Raw genomic sequence first — 17,397 nt, forward strand, 5'->3', positions numbered from 1 at the left:
TCGGTTGTTTAGAAATCGTTTTTATACAGTCGATTGTGTGTGTCCCCACACAAAATGCTCTAAGTGCATTAAGTCGGCAGACTGCGTCCACAGTACCGAGGCTAGCGTCGACTTCCGGAACGTTGCGCTGTGGGTAGCTATCCCACAGTTCCCACAGTCTCTGCCGCCCATTGAAATTCTGGGTTGAGATCCCAATGCCTGATGGGGCAAAAACAGTGTTGCGGGTGATTCTGGGTACATGTCGTCAGGCCCCCACTCCCTCCCTCCATCCCTCCGTGAAAGCAACGGCAGACAATGGTTTCGTGCCTTTTTTCAGCCCAGACGCCATAGCACTGGGATCATGGAGCCCGCTCAGATCACCGCAGCAATTATGAGCACTATAACCAACACGCGCATTATCCTGGAGTATATGCAGAACCAGAACCTGCCAAAGCAAAACCAGGCGAGGAGGCGACGGCAGCGCGGTGACGAGAGTAATGAGGAAATAGACATGGACATAGACTTCTCACAAAGTACGGGCCCCGGCAATGTGCACATCATGGCGTTAATGGGGCAGGTTCATGCTGTGGAACGCCGATTCTGGGCCCGGGAAACAAGCACAGACTGATGGGACCGCATAGTGTTGCAGGTCTGGGATGATTCCCAATGGCTGCGAGACTTTCGCATGCGTAAGGGCACTTTCATGGAACTTTGTGACTTGCTTTCCTCTGCCCTGAAGTGCCAGAATACCAAGATGAGAGCAGCCCTCACAGTTGAGAAGCGAGTGGTGATAGCCCTGTGGAAGCTTGCAACGCCAGACAGCTACCGGTCAGTCGGGCATCAATTTGGAGTGGGCAAATCTACTGTGGGGGCTGCTGTGATCCAAGTAGCCAACGCAGTCAAAGACCTGCTGGTATCAAGGGTAGTGACTCTGGGAAATGTGCAGGTCATAGTGGATGGCTTTGCTGCAATGGGATTCCCTAACTGTGGTGGGGCGATAGACTGAACCCATATCCCTATCTTGTCACCGGAGCACCAAGCCAGCGAGTACATAAACCGCAAGGGGTACTTTTCTATGCTGCTGCAAGCCCTGGTGGATCACAAGGGACGTTTCACTCACATCAACGTGGGATGGCTGGGAAAGGTACATGACGTTCGCGTCTTCAGGAACTCTGGTCTGTTTCAAAAGCTGCAGGAAGGGACTTTCTTCCCAGACCAGAAAATAACCGTTGGGGATGTTGAAATGCCTATAGTTATCCTTGGGGACCCAGCCTACCCCTTAATGCCATGGCTCATGAAGCCATACACAGGCAGCATGGACAGTAGTCAGGACCTGTTCAACTATAGGCTGAGCAAGTGCAGAATGGTGGTAGAATGTGCATTTGGACGTTTAAAAGCGTGCTGGCGCAGTTTACTGACTTGGATAGACCTCAGCGAAACCAATATTCCCATTGTTATTACTGCTTGCTTTGCGCTCCACAATATCTGTGAGAGTAAGGGGGAGACATTTATGGTGGGGTGGGAGGTTGAGGCAAATCGCCTGGCCGCTGATTACACGCAGCCAGACACCAGGGCGGTTAGAAGAGCACAGCAGGGCGTGGTGCGCATCAGAGAAGCTTTGAAAACCAGTTTCATGACTGGCCAGGCTACGGTGTGAAACTTCTGTTTGTTTCTCCTTGATGAACCTCCCCTCCCCCCGGTTCACTCTACTTCCCTGTAAGCTAGCCACCCTCCCCTCCCCCCTTCGATCACCGCTTGCAGAGGCAATAACGTCATTGTTACTTCACATTCATGCATTCTTTATTAATTCATCACAGAAACAGGGATAACTGCCAAGGTAGCCCGGGAGGGGTGGGGTAGGAGGGAAGCTCTGGGTGGGGTAGGGGAGGAGGGAAGGACAAGGACACACTGCACTTTTGTTATTGAAGGCCAGCCTTCTGTTGCTTGGGCAATCCTCTGGGGTGGAATGGCTGGGTGGCCGGAGGCCCCCCCACCGCGTTCTTGGGCATCTGGGTGAGGAGGCTATGGAACTTGAGGAGGAGGGCTGTTGGTTACACAGGGGCTGTAGCGGCAGTCTGTGCTCCTGCTGCCTTTCCTGCAGCTCAACTGTACACTGGAGCATATCAGTTTGCCTTTTGTCAGCAAGCTGACGCCACCTATCCTGTTCAGCCTGCCACCGCTCCTTGCGTTCATATTGTGCTTTCCTGCACTCTGACATTGTCTGCCTCCACGCATTCTGCTGTGCTCTGTCAGCGTGGGAGGACAGTTGGTGCTCCGAGAACATCTCATCCCGAGTGCGTTTTTTTCGCCTTCTAATCTTCGCTAGCCTCTGCGAAGGAGAAACATTTGCAGTTGGTGGGGGAACAGGGAGATTGGTAGTTAAAAAGACACATTTTAGAGAACAATAGGATCACTCTTTCCCCTTAAACCTTGCTGTTCACGTTACACAGCACATGTGCTTTCATTACAAGGTTGCATCTTGCCTCTTATATTGAGGGCCTGCCGGTTTGGTGTGAGAGATCACTCACGCAGTGCCAGGCAACAGAATTCAGCTTGCAGGCAACCATGGTAAGCCACAGTCTTTTGGCTTCTTTAACCTTCATAACATGTGGGAATGGTTTCAAACAGCAGCACCCTCATTTCCCATACCAAGCGGCCATTGGGTTGGCCATTTAAAATGGGTTGGCAATTTAAAAGGAGGGGCTGCGGTTTGCGGGTTAGTGTGCAGCACAAACCCAAATAAATCCCCCCCCCCACACACACATACAATTCTCTGGGATGATCACTTCACCCCTCCCCCCACCGCGTGGCTAACAGCGGGGGACATTTCTGTTCAGCCACACAGCCAAACAGCCGAGCAGGAGCGGGCACCTCTGAATGTCCCCTTAATAAAAGCACCCTGTTTCAACCAGGTGACCATGAATGATATCACTCTCCTGAGGATAACACAGAGAGATAAGGAACGGATGTTGTCTGAATGCCAGCAAACACCGGGACCATACGTTGCCATGCTTTGTTATGCAATGATTCCGGACTACGTGCTACTGGCCTGGTGCGGTAAAGTGTCCTACCATGGCGGACGGAATGAGGCAGCCCTCCCCAGAAACCTTTTGCAAAGGCTTTGGGAGTACATCCAGGAGAGCTTTCTGGAGATGTCCCTGGAGGATTTCCGCTCCATCCCCAGACACGTTAACAGACTTTTCCAGTAGCTGTACTGGCCGCGAATGCCAGGGCAAATTAATCATTAAACACGCTTGCTTTTAAACCATGTGTAATATTTACAAAGGTACACTCACCAGATGTCCCTTGTCTGCCCTCAGGGTCCGGGAGCACACCTTGGGTGGGTTCGGGGGTTACTGGCTCCAGGTCCAGGGTGAAATACGTATCCTGGCTGTTGGGGAAACCGGTTTCTCCACTTCCTTGCTGTGAGCTATCTTCAGTCTCTTCATCATCATCTTCCTCGTCCCCAAAACCCGCTTCCGTGTTGCGTGATTCTCCATTGATGGAGTCAAAGCACAGGGTTGGGGTAGTGGTGGCTGCACCCCCTAGCATGGCATGCAGCTCAGCGTAGAAGTGGCATGTCTGCGGCTTTGCCCCGGACCTTCTGTTTGCCTCTCTGGTTTTGTGGTAGGCTTGCCTTATCTCCTTAATTTTCACGCGGCACTGCTGTGCGTCCCTGTTATGACCTCTGTCCTTCATGCCCTTTGAGACTTTTTCTAATGTTCTGGCATTTCGTTTACTGCAACGGAGTTCAGCTAGCATGGATGCGTCTCCCCATATGGCGAGCAGATCCCGTACCTCCTGTTTGGTCCATGCTGGAGCTCTTTTGCAATCCCGGGACTCCATCATTGTTACCTGTGCTGATGAGCTCTGTGTGGTCACCTATGCTCTCCACGCTGGACAAACAGGAAATTAAATTCAAAAGTTCGCGGGCCTTTTCCTGTCCACCTGGCCAGTGCATCTGAGTTGAGAGCGCTGTCCAGAGCGGTCACAATGGAGCACTCTGGGATAGCTCCCGGAGGCCAATACCGTCAAATTGCGTCCACACTACCCCAAATTCGACCCAGCAAGGCCGATTTCAGCGCTAATCCCCACATCGGAGGTGGAGTAAAGAAATTGATTTAAAGAGCCCTTTAAGTCGAAAAAAAGGGCTTCATCGTGTGGACGGGTCCAGGCTTAAATCGAGGTAACGCTGCTAAATTCGACCTAAAATCGTAGTGTAGACCAGGCCTAACGGAGTTCTGAGGCATGCAGGTTGTTTAAAGACTAGTAAACCATATTGCTTCCTCTGTGTAAAATAATGCTCTATATATGCAATGTGTGTACAGAAATTGAGCATTTAAATACTATGTTGATGGGGAAATCCTGGAATAGATTAGCTAGACAGAAGATTTCCAAAGGGAACTCAGTGTGAGTTTGTAGGCCAACAGCATAAATATGGTTGGAGTACATGATGAGAAGAAAGAGGGCAGAGAGAGGTGGAATTGTTTCTGTGCATCCTCCCCTTCATCAGAACTACTTGAAATGGCCCACAGTTGGGCATGTGATGCTTCTCTTAGAAGTCTGTTTAGAGGCAAATCGCCAATAATACCCCCTTTTAGTGCCTGCTTTCTCTCTGTGTGGCTTACTCTTTCCTCTTATCTAATAATATGGCTTTCAATATTACTTGTGCCTGAAAAGGGGGATTGAATGAGGGAGATTCTGTTGTCACAGTGTGTGTAATATAATGATAGAGATTATCTGAGAAATGTCTATTCCTTTCATCCTCTTGGATGATAGGATGGTTAGGGAAACCTTGGCCTAGCACATAAGGACTTTGAAAGATAGAGTTCTTGGTGCATCATATGTGAGATACTTCTTTGCTTTTTTATTTGAAGGTACACCTCTACCCTGATAGAACGCGACCCAATATAACACGAATTCGGATATAACACGGTAAAGCAGGGGGGAGCCCTGGGCCCTTTAAAGTGCCACCCGAGCCCCACTGCTTTACCGCGTTATATCCAAATTTGTGTGGAGCCCCGGGCCCTTTAAATACCCGCCCGAGCCCCACTGCCAGAGCTCCGGCGGTGATTTAAAGGGCCCGGGCCGGCTCCCTGCAGCGGCTGGAGCACCGGGCCCTTTAAATCACCGCCGGGGAAGCTGGTCCAGTCCGGCACAGCGTGCCGGCCCGAACCCGATATTACGCGGTCTCACCTATAAGGCTGTCAAGGCTGTATCCCCACTTTGAACTTTAGGGTACAAGTGTGGGGGCCTGCATGAGGACTTCTAAGCTTAACTACCAGCTTAGTTCTGGTCCGCTGCCACCATTCCCTTCCCTGGGAAGCTTTTAGAAACTTCTCACCGATTCCCTGGTGAATACAGATCCAAACTCCTTGGATCTTAAACAAGGAGAAATTGACCCTTCCCCCCTCCTTCCTTTCACCAACTCCTGGTGAATACAGATCCAAACCCCCTTGGATCTTAAAACAAGGAGAAATTGACCCTTCCCCCCTCCTTCCTTTCACCAACTCCTGATGAATACAGATCCAACCCCCCTTGGATCTTAAAACAAGGAGAAATTGACCCTTCCCCCCTCCTTCCTTTCACCAACTCCTGATGAATACAGATCCAACCCCCCTTGGATCTTAAAACAAGGAGAATCAATCAGGTTCTTAAAAAGAAGGCTTTTAATTAAAGAAAAAGGTAAAAATCATCTCTGTAAAATCAGTATGGAAAATAACTTTACAGGGTAATCAAACTTAAAGAGCTCAGAGGACCCCCCCTCTGTCTTAGGTTCAAAGTACAGCAAACAAAGATAAACACTCTAGTAAAAGGTACATTTACAAGTTGAGAAAACAAAGTAAAACTAAGACGCCTTGCCTGGCTTTTTACTTACAAGTTTGAAATATGAGAGACTTGTTTAGAAAGATGGGGAGAACCTGGATTGATGTCTGGTCCCTCTCAGTCCCAAGAGCGAACAACCCCTTAAACAAAGAGCACACACAAAAGCCTTTCCCCCCCCAAGATTTGAAAGTATCTTGTCCCCTTATTGGTCCTTTGGGTCAGGTGTCAGCCAGGTTACCCGAGCTTCTTAACCCTTTACAGGTAAAAGGATTTTGGAGTCTCTGGCCAGGAGGGATTTTATAGTACTGTACACAGGAGAGCTGTTACCCTTCCCTTTATAGTTATGACAAAGGCGGTGAGATTTTTTGGCTCCCGAGGACCGCCTTATATCGGGGTAGAGGTGTAATTTAAGACTTTAGAAGGACTGAAATATTTGTGTTTTTAAAGCAGTTTTTAAAATATGTATCTGCTTGCTGCACCTCTGTTTGCCTTTGTGTACAAAGAGTGTGCACACAGTCTGGTTAGATCAGTAGTCACAACCCTGTAACTTTATTAGGTTGTCAGGTTTTCAGAATGTAATGTAACTAAAGCTCTTTCCTAACCCACCATAGATACAGTTAAAAGGAAAATACACTTTTGCTTTTAGCATTCTATCATGATTCTTAAAGGGACACCCCCAACTTGACACTTACTAAAAAATTAGTTACAAGTAATTTCAGGTTTTTCATCAGTCCATGTGTCTCCTACCTGTTTTTGTGATAATACAAGCACTGTTTACTGATTTTTTTTTTTAAGAAATTGTCTTTGTCTCTTGCTGTGTGAAAGACCTGCACGAATGGAGGAAATGACCATATGGGATGGGACTACAGTGAAGACCATGTGCTAGCAAAAGCACACAGGGCAGGCTTTGTAAAAGTACTTAGCATTAGCCTATCTTTGCTCCCATTGACTTCATTAACTTTTGCAAGTCTCCATAAAAAAAAACCTGGGGGAGAACAGTCAAAAAATGATATTAATCATAAATACAGTAATTCATGGGTTGTAGTCAGGAGCGAATAGTGAAACTGGTCAGATACATCACTTTCTTTAAAAAAAAATCCATTAAACAGTGCTGTAACAGCTGGCCTAGCAGAGAGGCTCAACCCTCCACCCCTTAGCCTGTCTTCTGCTATCGTGAATCTTTTATCATGAGAACACATTTTGCTCTAAGAGAGAGCTGCCATGTAAATAACACCTGCTGCTTTCCCTTCTGCTACCAAGTGTGTATTTCTAGTCAAAACAGAAATCACATTTGCCTGATGTGCATCCAGGACACCACAGTGACACTACTGTTACCTGATGTGAATGGGTGCCTTCTGCCATTTCAAGATTAGTCCTTCCCTGACAGACACACAATGCATTCTTTGTAGTGAAAAACCGCTGTGTGAGCGCCTATGATTGTGGGAAGCTTCCTGCCTTGTTACTGATTATTTGTTACTTTCTGAGCACTCAGTGTGCTTGGTGCTGTGAAGGGACAAGAAGAAATTATCTGTTGTAAGGTGTTTTTACAACCTAGCTGTAAGATTGAAGTCCACATCTACTGTAGATAAGGACAGATGCATTCAACGGTAATGCCTCTCCCATTTCCTGCTGCCATTTTCTGTGCCAATTTCCCTCAGAACCACAGAAAGCAGATCTCTTGGGACAGGCGCAAATACAAACTCTCACTCCTTTCTGTATATTTCATCGATTGGTGCTGCAGTGACACCGAAGATCACTATAACTGAAAGATTAGAGAGAAAATATATAATGTCTGAACATAGCTCTCTCTACATTTTGTTATTTAAATAAAATTTTAATCCACTTTATTTAATGACAGTATATTTTAAGTGTATTCAACTTTTTTGAAGTTGGGAAGCTGCTACAAGTCATTCTAAAAGTGATGCTTCACACCTAGCAGAGAAAATATGAGGTATTTTTCTCTTTGAGCCTTCATTGCCGATACTGTTAGGAACAGCCAGTAAGAGTCTGGAGCATCCACTTTCAGAAGTGTTGGTCTTTTTATGTTCAAGGACTATGTGCCTACTCTGAAGCCAGTGGCTCCTACTTTGTCAAAGTGTATATCAATATTTCAGTGTAAAAGAGTGGATGGGTCTATGTTCTTTCTTTTCTATTAACAAATATTGGGTGAATAGTGATGTTTAAAAAGTAACACAGTACTAGCATTGGTTAGTCTTAGGTGCGTATACAGTACTAGCCGTGCACTTTGTTTTTGACCAGGTGTACTCTCTGCCTATTATTGCTGGGCCTCACTTGATTCATTTTTTGCTGTTTTTGTGACATGGAGAAATGTCTGAGAGGGATTACATAGAGGCCCCCAGAGTCATTATATTTGTGATTTAAGATGGTCTTATACCCAGGACTCCAGATATGAAGGCTAGTGAATCATGATCTGAAAAAAGGAGTAAACCATGAGGTGTCAAAATTTGCAGATGATACAAAAATACTCGAGATAGTTAAATCCAAAACAGACTGTGAAGAGTTACAAAGGGATCTCACAAAACTGGGTGACTGGGAAACAAAATGGCAGATAAAATTCAATGTTGATAAATGCAAAGTAATGCACATTGGAAAACATAATCCCGACTACACATATAAAATGATGGGATCTAAATTAGCTATTACCACTCAAAAAAGGGATCTTGGAGTCATTGTGGATCGTTCTCTGAAAATATCAACTCAATGCACAGTGGCAGTCAAAAAAGCTAATAGAATGTTGGGAATCATTAAGAAAGGGATAAATAATAAGACAGAAAGTATCATATTGCCTCTATATAAATCCATGGTACGCCCACATCTTGAATTCTGCATACAGATGCGGTCGCCCCATCTCAAAAAAGATATATTGGAATTGGAAAAGGTTCAGAAAAAGACAACAAAAATGATAGGGGCATGGAACAGCTTCCATATGAGGAGAGATTAATAAGACTGGGACTTTTCAGCTTGGAAAAGAGACGACTAAGAGGGGATATGATAGAGATCTATAAAATAATGACTGGTGTGGAGAAATTAAATAAGGAAGTGTTATTTACTCCTTCACATAACACAAGAACTAGGGATCACCAAATGAAAATAATAGGCAGCAGGTTTAAAACAAACAAAAGGAAATATTTCTTCACAAAATGCATAGTCAACCTGTGGAACTCTTTGCCAGAGGATGTTGTGAAGGCCAAGACTATAACAGGGTTCAAAAAAGAACTAGATAAATTCATGGAGGATAGGTCCATCAATGGCTATTAGCCAGGATGGGCAGGGACGGTGTCCCTAGCCTCTGTTAGCCAGAAGCTGGGAATGGGCGACAGGGGATGGATCACAGGGGATGATAATTATCTGTTCTGTTCATTTCCTCTGAAGCACCTGGTATTGGCCACTATCGGAAGACAGGCTACTGGGATAGATGGACCTTTGGTCTGACCCTACCTCCCAAAACCCAAGTAAATTTTTTGCTCTGTTAACTTTTCTAACAATTAAAGTTTGTCATTCACAGTCTGATATTCAGGCTCCTTCTGAATTTAATCAAAACAGAAACCAAGTACTTTGTTCTTTAAGTATTAAAGTCATCTCATTGTCATATGAGCAGCAGTTTGTATTTTTGTTTGGTTACTCAGAGCTGTTTTGAACCCTCTGGTCCACTGGTTCAAAACTGACAGTCGTTTCCTCTGAAATCACGCCTTTGTCTTTTGCCAAGCACCATGAAATGGACAACAAAAAGAGGAAAAGATGCAAATTCAAAGAACCGTGGCTCACCCTTCCAGGCCACCATTGTCAGATTTTTTTCCTCTTTGCTGATGTTATCTTTTCACCTTATAGTGTGGGAAGTTGAAATAATCTGGGCTGAATGGATGAGATGCATCAGAAAAATCTGCAGTGGTATCAGAATCCATCAAGAAGATCCCATGCAGAGGAGCTATTCTGCCATAGTAACACTGCATGCTCTGCATCAAGCTTTTGTGTAATTGGATGAGTTTGTTTTTTGGCCTGCATGATTAAATTATTCTAGCCACTCCACTCATTGGAGAAGTAGACTTCGGAACGGGACTAAAATTAATTAGGTTCCTTATGTATTGTGATTAGGTGACTACAGCCCTCTGCTGTGAATCTCAGATGGGTGGATTTGTGCCCCATCATCAAGGCTTTGCATGTTGGGAGGCCTCAAAGCAAAGGAGAGTCAGATGTCCCAGTCAGAATTCCAATGGATCTCGTGAATTAATGGCAGTCCTTGGAAGTTCTTTCCTTGAGCTAGGCCTGATTCCCTCCTTTGTGGAACACCTAGAATATTTGGAGTAGAGCTGGACAGACCATTTCTCCTTCATGCTTGGTCTCAGTGATACCTTGGCTGGCAAGCAGACACAATCAATTAGAGATGAGTAAAGTCCACCAAAATAGCTTCTGATTACCAGGTTAGGACAGCTTGGTTACGGGTGATAGCCATCTTCCAGGAGGATGTGGGCTCCTGTGTAATCTAGTGGGCATATGCATTCTCTCTGATGTTCCAAACAGGTATTTCTCCCTTTTTATCATAATAACTTTCATTTCCCTGTAGATTAAAGAAGATAAAATGATTCTCTGGCAGCTGTTGGCCTTGCTTCAGGAGAGCTTCCTTAGCTGTTTAGCCAAAGTACTTCGTAGATCTGAAATAGTCAGGGCAGACACAACCATTTTAAATGGACCCAACATTTAAAGTCTGTCACAATAGTACTAGACTTAGGGGACTATAGAGCATTGATACATTTGATGGTCAGTCACCTCCTCAATCCCATGACATATTTGAGGGTTGCCTTCAAAATACATGTCATGTTTGGTGTTGTACAAGGATCTTCCAGTTAGTCTTGCTATAGCCTCTCTTGTGGTCACTGAAGTAGTTGTGATAAATGCAGCCTTCTGGATAGGCAATCCCTCTTTTCTCTCCTAGCTGGATAATTCCCTTGCTTCAGACCTATCCTCTTCTGCAGCAGATACCAATGTGTTACTTTCAGGATCATGTTTTCCTCCAAAGTTGCACTGAATTTCAGAATTAGCCAAGAAGTGTCATTACCTAAACTACTTCTACACCCTGCTCAAACGGAGAAACCAATGCAACCTAGAGCTTTTAGGTTCCCTAGCACTTAGCTTAAGTCCCTGAAAGAACTTTTTTTGTTAAGAGTGTAAGAAAAGTCACAAGGGCTACGTTAGCAAAATGACTTTAAGAGCAATTGTAACAGATACATTTAGTTTTAGGGCGTTTGCAGATGATGAGCTGAGCAAAGGCATGCATTTGTTTCTGAACATTGTTGGTCATTGCTTTATTTGTATGTACAGGTATTTGAGTGATCATTTTCTGTCTGTCCTCCCCATAGCCCTTAGTAAGGGGTACAACCCAGAACCCATCAATGCTGAAAGAGTGGATCCTAGTCATGGGAAAGGGAAATTTCTTACCTGGAATGCTTGTGAGAGGCTCTAATCTAGAGCCTGATCACACAGTGCACAGTAATAGTTAGCCTTGAGCTCTTCTGTTAGCTGCAGAGATCTATCTGGAAATAAAAGGGAAGGATATAGTGTGCCCAAGGCATAAAAAAGTATTCAGTAGTGGATGGGCTGATTCACCTTGACTGACAGGTCTAAATGGGAATGGCCACCACTCCTAGATTGGTGGATCCAAGACACACTAGTTTTTGTGGTAAGAAATTCTCCTTTATCAGAGCCAAGAAGAAGCTATGTGATGGTGATCAATGTGGTGAATCTATGCAGTCTGATTGTTATTAATATTCAGTTATTTTGTTAGTAAAATTGATTCCAATGATTGGTGTTTTTAACATTACAACTGAAAATAATATTTCCATTGTTTTAAGAAAATAAAAGGCATACAATATAATGCATTAACAGTAACAGTGCAGCTCAAAGATCTTCAAATGCAAGAACTGCTTTGCTCCATTTGAAGAGAGGAGCATTAGTTAGGCTTAATGGGGAAGAAAAATATAACATGCACTAATTTCTTATGCTAGCCATGCCAAAGGCAGTATGTCTAGATGAGTATATGTTTTACGTTATTGTGTCATGTGATAACAGCACCATGTTTTCCTGTCATTTTCACAACTCTTTTCCTGGCTGAAGTGATACACAAGCAACACTGGGTAGTAATCACATTGTCCCGTTCACTTTCAAAAGGAGAGAAGCGGACCTCATCCAGAAACTTTCCAGCAGGCTACAGTAAGCTTAACTGTCTGTTAGCCATTGTCAAATATTTTCCATGTCAGCAAAAATGGCATCTATAAAGTATTGAAATTTGTCTCAGCAATACCATGCCATTCCATGAGTTATTTCTATGTAATGATATTATCACATTTCAGTATCATTTTTTAAATATATATATATTTATTCTCCTTATTCTTATGTTGATTCTTAATGATGTGTTATGTCTCTGTTTTCTGTTCCCTCACTGATAGCTGGCAGTGGCTCAGGAGGAAGGGTTATTAAATTAGCTAGCTCTAACATTTTCATATTACTCTAAAATGCTTTAATCCAACACCAGTCTAGATGGTGAATCCTTTGTAGACTGGGCAAGTGTGTTACTGTCTGGCTGCATGTTTCACTCCAAACAAAAATGAGTTTGGTGTTCTGGGGATCTATACATAAGGCCAGATTCTAGTGTGAGTTACGCCACTGTGAATCAGGAGGACTCAATTGTCTTGGAGATGGTAATTCGGAATCTGAGTTACACCGGTGTAAACTGAGGGAAGAATCTATCTAGTTAATCAAATAAACTCTAAACAAAATGTTGGAGCTTCTGAAGGCCCGATTCAAGCCTCATTTAAGTCAGTGGGAATCTTTTTGTGGATTTGAATGGGTGTTGGATTGGACTGCAAGAGCTGCAGATACATTCTGTACAGTTTTGCATGCATTGCTGAGATCTGTACTTTGAATAATGTTGGTGGAGCATAGAAAGCCAAAACAGGCCTCAGTTGAGCTTCTGCCATTTCTTCAAGATTAAAGTGAGGGACCTGGCCTTTGTTTTTTTTTCTTTGACTTTTACTGACTGAGGGATGCTGAATGGAATTAATTCCTTCTTTTAAAGCTTTTGCTGAATCTCTTCATAGATAGTGATTGGTTCTAGACACATGGCATCAAATAGAATGTGAGAATAAATAGCAGAAAGACTTACAAATGAGCAAGTAGAAGCAAAACCACTACATTCTGTGACCTCTGCCTGGGGCAGAAATCCCTATTAACTTGTTGGCTTGCTCAGTGCAAGGAAGATATTGTTCTCAGGACTCTGTTTAAACCTCACTAGGGAACTGACATTTTCAGGCCACTTGAAATAACTCTGCAGGATTGCTATTGGAGGTTTTCCCCTGCCATGAAATACAAAACATGGCTACTGTTTTATTAATGTTAGTTAGCCTCCAGGGTGTACAGATTGCTCAGCAAAGAAAGCTACATTTAAACAGAAAGCCTATAGAAATGCCACACTAGCTAATGGACTCAGTGCAAATTGATCAGCCAGAATCGTAAACCTGCTTTTACTTAAGAAGTGTGAACAGTGCTGGTGCCTTGAGTTTACTTTTGGTCACTAATTTGGCTTATCAGCACATTGTCCACAAATTGGCTTCTGAAATGCCATTGTGAACAGTATCTTTTTACCAGGCTTGCGGAGAAGTAGAATGTGTGTATTTCTACTAACCTCTGTGCAGTTAGTGACTTCCTTCAGAAATCCTGCATTAGACCAATTTGTGAGACATAATTTATCTGTCAAGCTCTTTAAAATCATGAAGCACAGTCTTATAAAATCATAGAACCATAGGGTTAGAAGGATCGGCAAGAGTCATCTAGTCCAGTGGTTTGCAAAGTTATTTGATCGCGCCGCCCTTCTTTGTGTCTGTAGTAGTTTATGCCTCCCCCTAGGCACCCAGCCAGTAGCTGCCGCTCTCTGGCCACCCAGCTCTGAAGGCAGAGCGGTGGGTGGTGGCTGCTAGCCGGGTGCCCCTCTCTGAAGGGAACGCCGCCACCAGCAGCAGTGCAGAAGTGCCACCCTTACTTCTCTGCTGCTGTTGGCAGCAGTGCTGCCTTCAGAGCTGGGCGGCCGGAGATCAGCAGCTGCTGGCTGGACACCCAGCTCTGAAAGCAGTGCTGCCTCCATACCACTCTCACTTTTGCGTTGCTGCTGGAGGTGGCACTGCCGTCAGTGCTGGGCATCCAGCCAGCAGGCATAGCTCTCCAGCTGCTCAGCTCTGAATGTGTGCAGCAAGTCTTTCCCCTTAAAGCTTCTCCCGGCCCCGCAGAATACATTCCGTGCCCCCCAGTTTGAGAACGTCTAATCTAGTCGCACCCCCGCCAAGATGCAGGATTTGTTGTGTCTAAACCATCCAAGATGGTTGGCTATCCAGCCTCCTTTTGAAAACTTCCAGTGAAGGAGCTTCCATGACCTCCCTAGGCAGTCTGTTCCATTGTCCTACTGTTCTTACAGTTAGGAAGTTTTTCCTGAGATGTAATCTAAATCTGCCATGCTGTAGTTTGAACCCATGGCCTCTTGTCCTACCCTCTGTGGTAAGAGAGAACAACTTTTCTTCTTTTTAATGGCAGCTTTTCAAGTATTTGAAGAGCACTATCATGTGCCCCCTTAATCTCCTCTTTTCCAAACTAAACATACAGAATTCCTTCAGCCTTTGCTCATATGGCTTGCATTCCATCCCTTTGATCATCTTTGGCACTCACCTCTGCATCCTTCCCAGTTTCTCTATATCCTTTCTATACATTGGTGACCAAAGCTGGACACAGTACTCCAGCTGAGGCCTAACCAGTGATGAGTAGAGCTGTACTGTCACCTCCCGTGACTTGCATGCGATGCCTTTGCTAATGCAACCTAAAATTGCATTTCCTTTTTTTGCAGCAGTATCACATTGCTGACCCATGTTGAGGTTGTGATCCACCACAACACCCAGATCCTTCTCAGCAGAGCTCCTGCCAAGCCAGTTATCCCTCATTCTGTATTTGTCCAACTGATTTTCCTTCCCTAAGTGTAACACCTTACATTTGTTTTTGTTGAATTTCATTTTCTTGTCTATAGCCCAGTTCTCCAATTTATCAAGATCCCTTTGAATATTAGCTCTATCCTCCAAAGTGTTTGCAACCCCCTTGACCCTCAGCTTTGTGTCAGCTACAAATTTGATCAATATGCTCTCTATTCCTACATCCAGGTCATTAATAAAGATGTTAAAAAACACCAGACCCAGAACAGATCCCTGTGGAACCCCATTTGAGACCTCCCTCCAATTTGACATGATTCCATTAATAGTTACTCTTTGTTTGCAGTTGTTTAACCAATTATGTATCCATTTAACATTAGTTCTGTGAAGCCCACATTTCTCCAGCTTACTTATCAGAATGTCATGTGGGACTGTGTCAAAAGCCTTGCTGAAGTCCAGGTATATTATGTCTACCGCATCCCCCCTATCTACTAAACCAGTTACCCTGTCAAAGAAGGAAATCAAGCTGGTTCTTAGTAAATCTATGCTGGCTGCTAGTGATCACTCCTTCATCCCCCAGGTATTCACAAATTGAATATTTTATACATTGCTCTAGTAGCTTCACAGTTGTAGAGGTCAAGCTGACTGGTCTATAGTTCCTAGGGTCCTCCTTTCCCCCCCCCTTTTAAAGATGGGCACCACGTTAGCTCTTCTACAGTCTTCCGGGACCTCTCCTGTCATCCACGAGTGTGCAAATATTATTGCCAGTAGCTCCAAGATTTCTTCAGTTAATACCATCAGCACCTTGGGGGGAAATAGCATCAGGCCCCGCTGATTTGAATTCATTCAGATTAGTCAGAATATCTCTGACATATTCTTTACTTACCCTGGTCTGCATCCCTTCCCTTTTATTGTCTATGGGAACTTCACTAGTTGTCTGGTCACATGTTATTTTTTTGAGAAGACTGAAGCAAATTAGGCATTGAGCAGCTCTGCCTTTCTATCATCTTCCATTACCAGCTCACCTTCTCCATTGAGCATCATCCTTGGTCTTTCTTCTCTGTCTAACATATTTGTAGAACCCCTTCTTGTTGTCGCTAACATTTCTTGCCAGTTATATGCTCCCACCACAACATTTCATCCCTTCCCTCTTCGGTTTCTTTGCTCTGATACCCACAGCAACAGAAAGGAGCTCACTGAAGATTCACATACTTGTGTATGCCACCTTTTTGGCCTGGCCTTGCTCCATTATGTAGGGCCTTAGTGCTGTCACATAATCTTCAGGTTTGCCTGAAATTACCCCTCCACCTCTCTGCTTACCCCTCATAGGACTTCTTGCCAATGCCAAAGAAATGCTTGTTTTTAAAAGTTTCAGCATTCCTACTGCTAAGATACTAATAGTAGAGCTTAATTACTGCAATACAATGAATTTATGCCTGTCCAAAAACATGCACATATTTTTATTAGGGCTGTCAAGTGATTAAAAAAATAATCACGATTAATAACGTGATTTAAAAAAATTAATCGTGTGATTCATTATGCAGTTAAACAGTAATAGAATACCATTTATTTAAATATTTTTGGATGTTTTCCACATTTTCAAATATAATGATTTCAATTATAACACAGAATACAAAGTGTACAGTGCTAACTTTATATTTATTTTTTATTACAAATATTTGCTCTGTAAAAAAGAAGCAAAAGAAATAGTATTTCAGTTCACCTAATACAAATATTGTAGTGCATGCAATCTCTTTATCATGAATGTTGAACTTACAAATGTAGAATTATGTAAAAAAAAAAAAAACACATTCAAAAATAAAACAATATGAAACTTTAGAGCCTACAAGTCCACTCAGTCCTACTTCTTGTTCAGCCAGTCGCTCAGACAAACAAGTTTGTTTACCTTTGCAGGAGATAATGCTGCCTGCTTTTTGTTTACAATGTCACCTGAAAGTGAGAACAGGCATCCACATCACTGTTGTAGCCAGTATAACAAGATATTTATGTGCCAGATGCGCTAAAGGTTCATATGTCCCTTCATGCTTCGACCACCATTCCAGGGGACATGCGTCCATGCTGATGACAGGTTCTGCTCGATAACGATCCAAAGCAGTGTGGACTGACATGTTCATTTTCATTATCTGAGTCAGATGCCACCAGCAGAAGGTTGATTTTCTTTTTTGGTGGTTTGGGTTCTGTAGTTTCAGCATTGAACTGTTGCTCTTTTAAGACTTCTGAAAGCATGCTCCAGACCTTGTCCCTCTCAGATTTTGGAAGGCATTTTAGATGCTTAAACCTTGGGTTGAGTGCTGTAGCTATCTTTAGAAATCTCACATTGGTACCTTCTTTGCGTTTTGTCAAATCTACAGTGAAAGTTTACTTAAAATGAACAACATGTGCTGGGTCATCATCCGAGATTGCCATAACATGAAATATATGGCAGAATGTGGGTAAAACACAGAGCAGGAGACATACAATTCTCCCCCAAGAAGTTGAGTCACAAATTTAATTAACACATTTTTTGTTTAATGAACATCATCAGCATGGAAACATGTTCTCTGGAATGGTGTCCGAAGCATGAAGAGGCATATGAATGTTTACTTTATCTGGC

At 43.7% G+C, this 17,397-nt stretch overlaps 1 protein-coding gene across 2 annotated transcripts in view; it reads left to right on the forward strand.

Annotated features, from left to right (window-relative positions):
* The window catches only part of MAP2K4 (mitogen-activated protein kinase kinase 4), a 173,619-nt gene that overhangs the window by 87,579 nt on the left and 68,643 nt on the right, over positions 1–17,397 (forward strand). For both annotated transcript variants that reach the window (XM_065415124.1, XM_065415127.1), the window contains one exon: positions 11,935–12,030. In XM_065415124.1, the coding sequence (XP_065271196.1) occupies positions 11,935–12,030 (96 nt within the window). The remainder of the gene's footprint in view (positions 1–11,934; positions 12,031–17,397) is intronic.

The sequence above is a fragment of the Emys orbicularis genome, chromosome 13 (assembly GCF_028017835.1).
Source record: "Emys orbicularis isolate rEmyOrb1 chromosome 13, rEmyOrb1.hap1, whole genome shotgun sequence".
Lineage (NCBI taxonomy): Eukaryota > Metazoa > Chordata > Testudines > Emydidae > Emys > Emys orbicularis.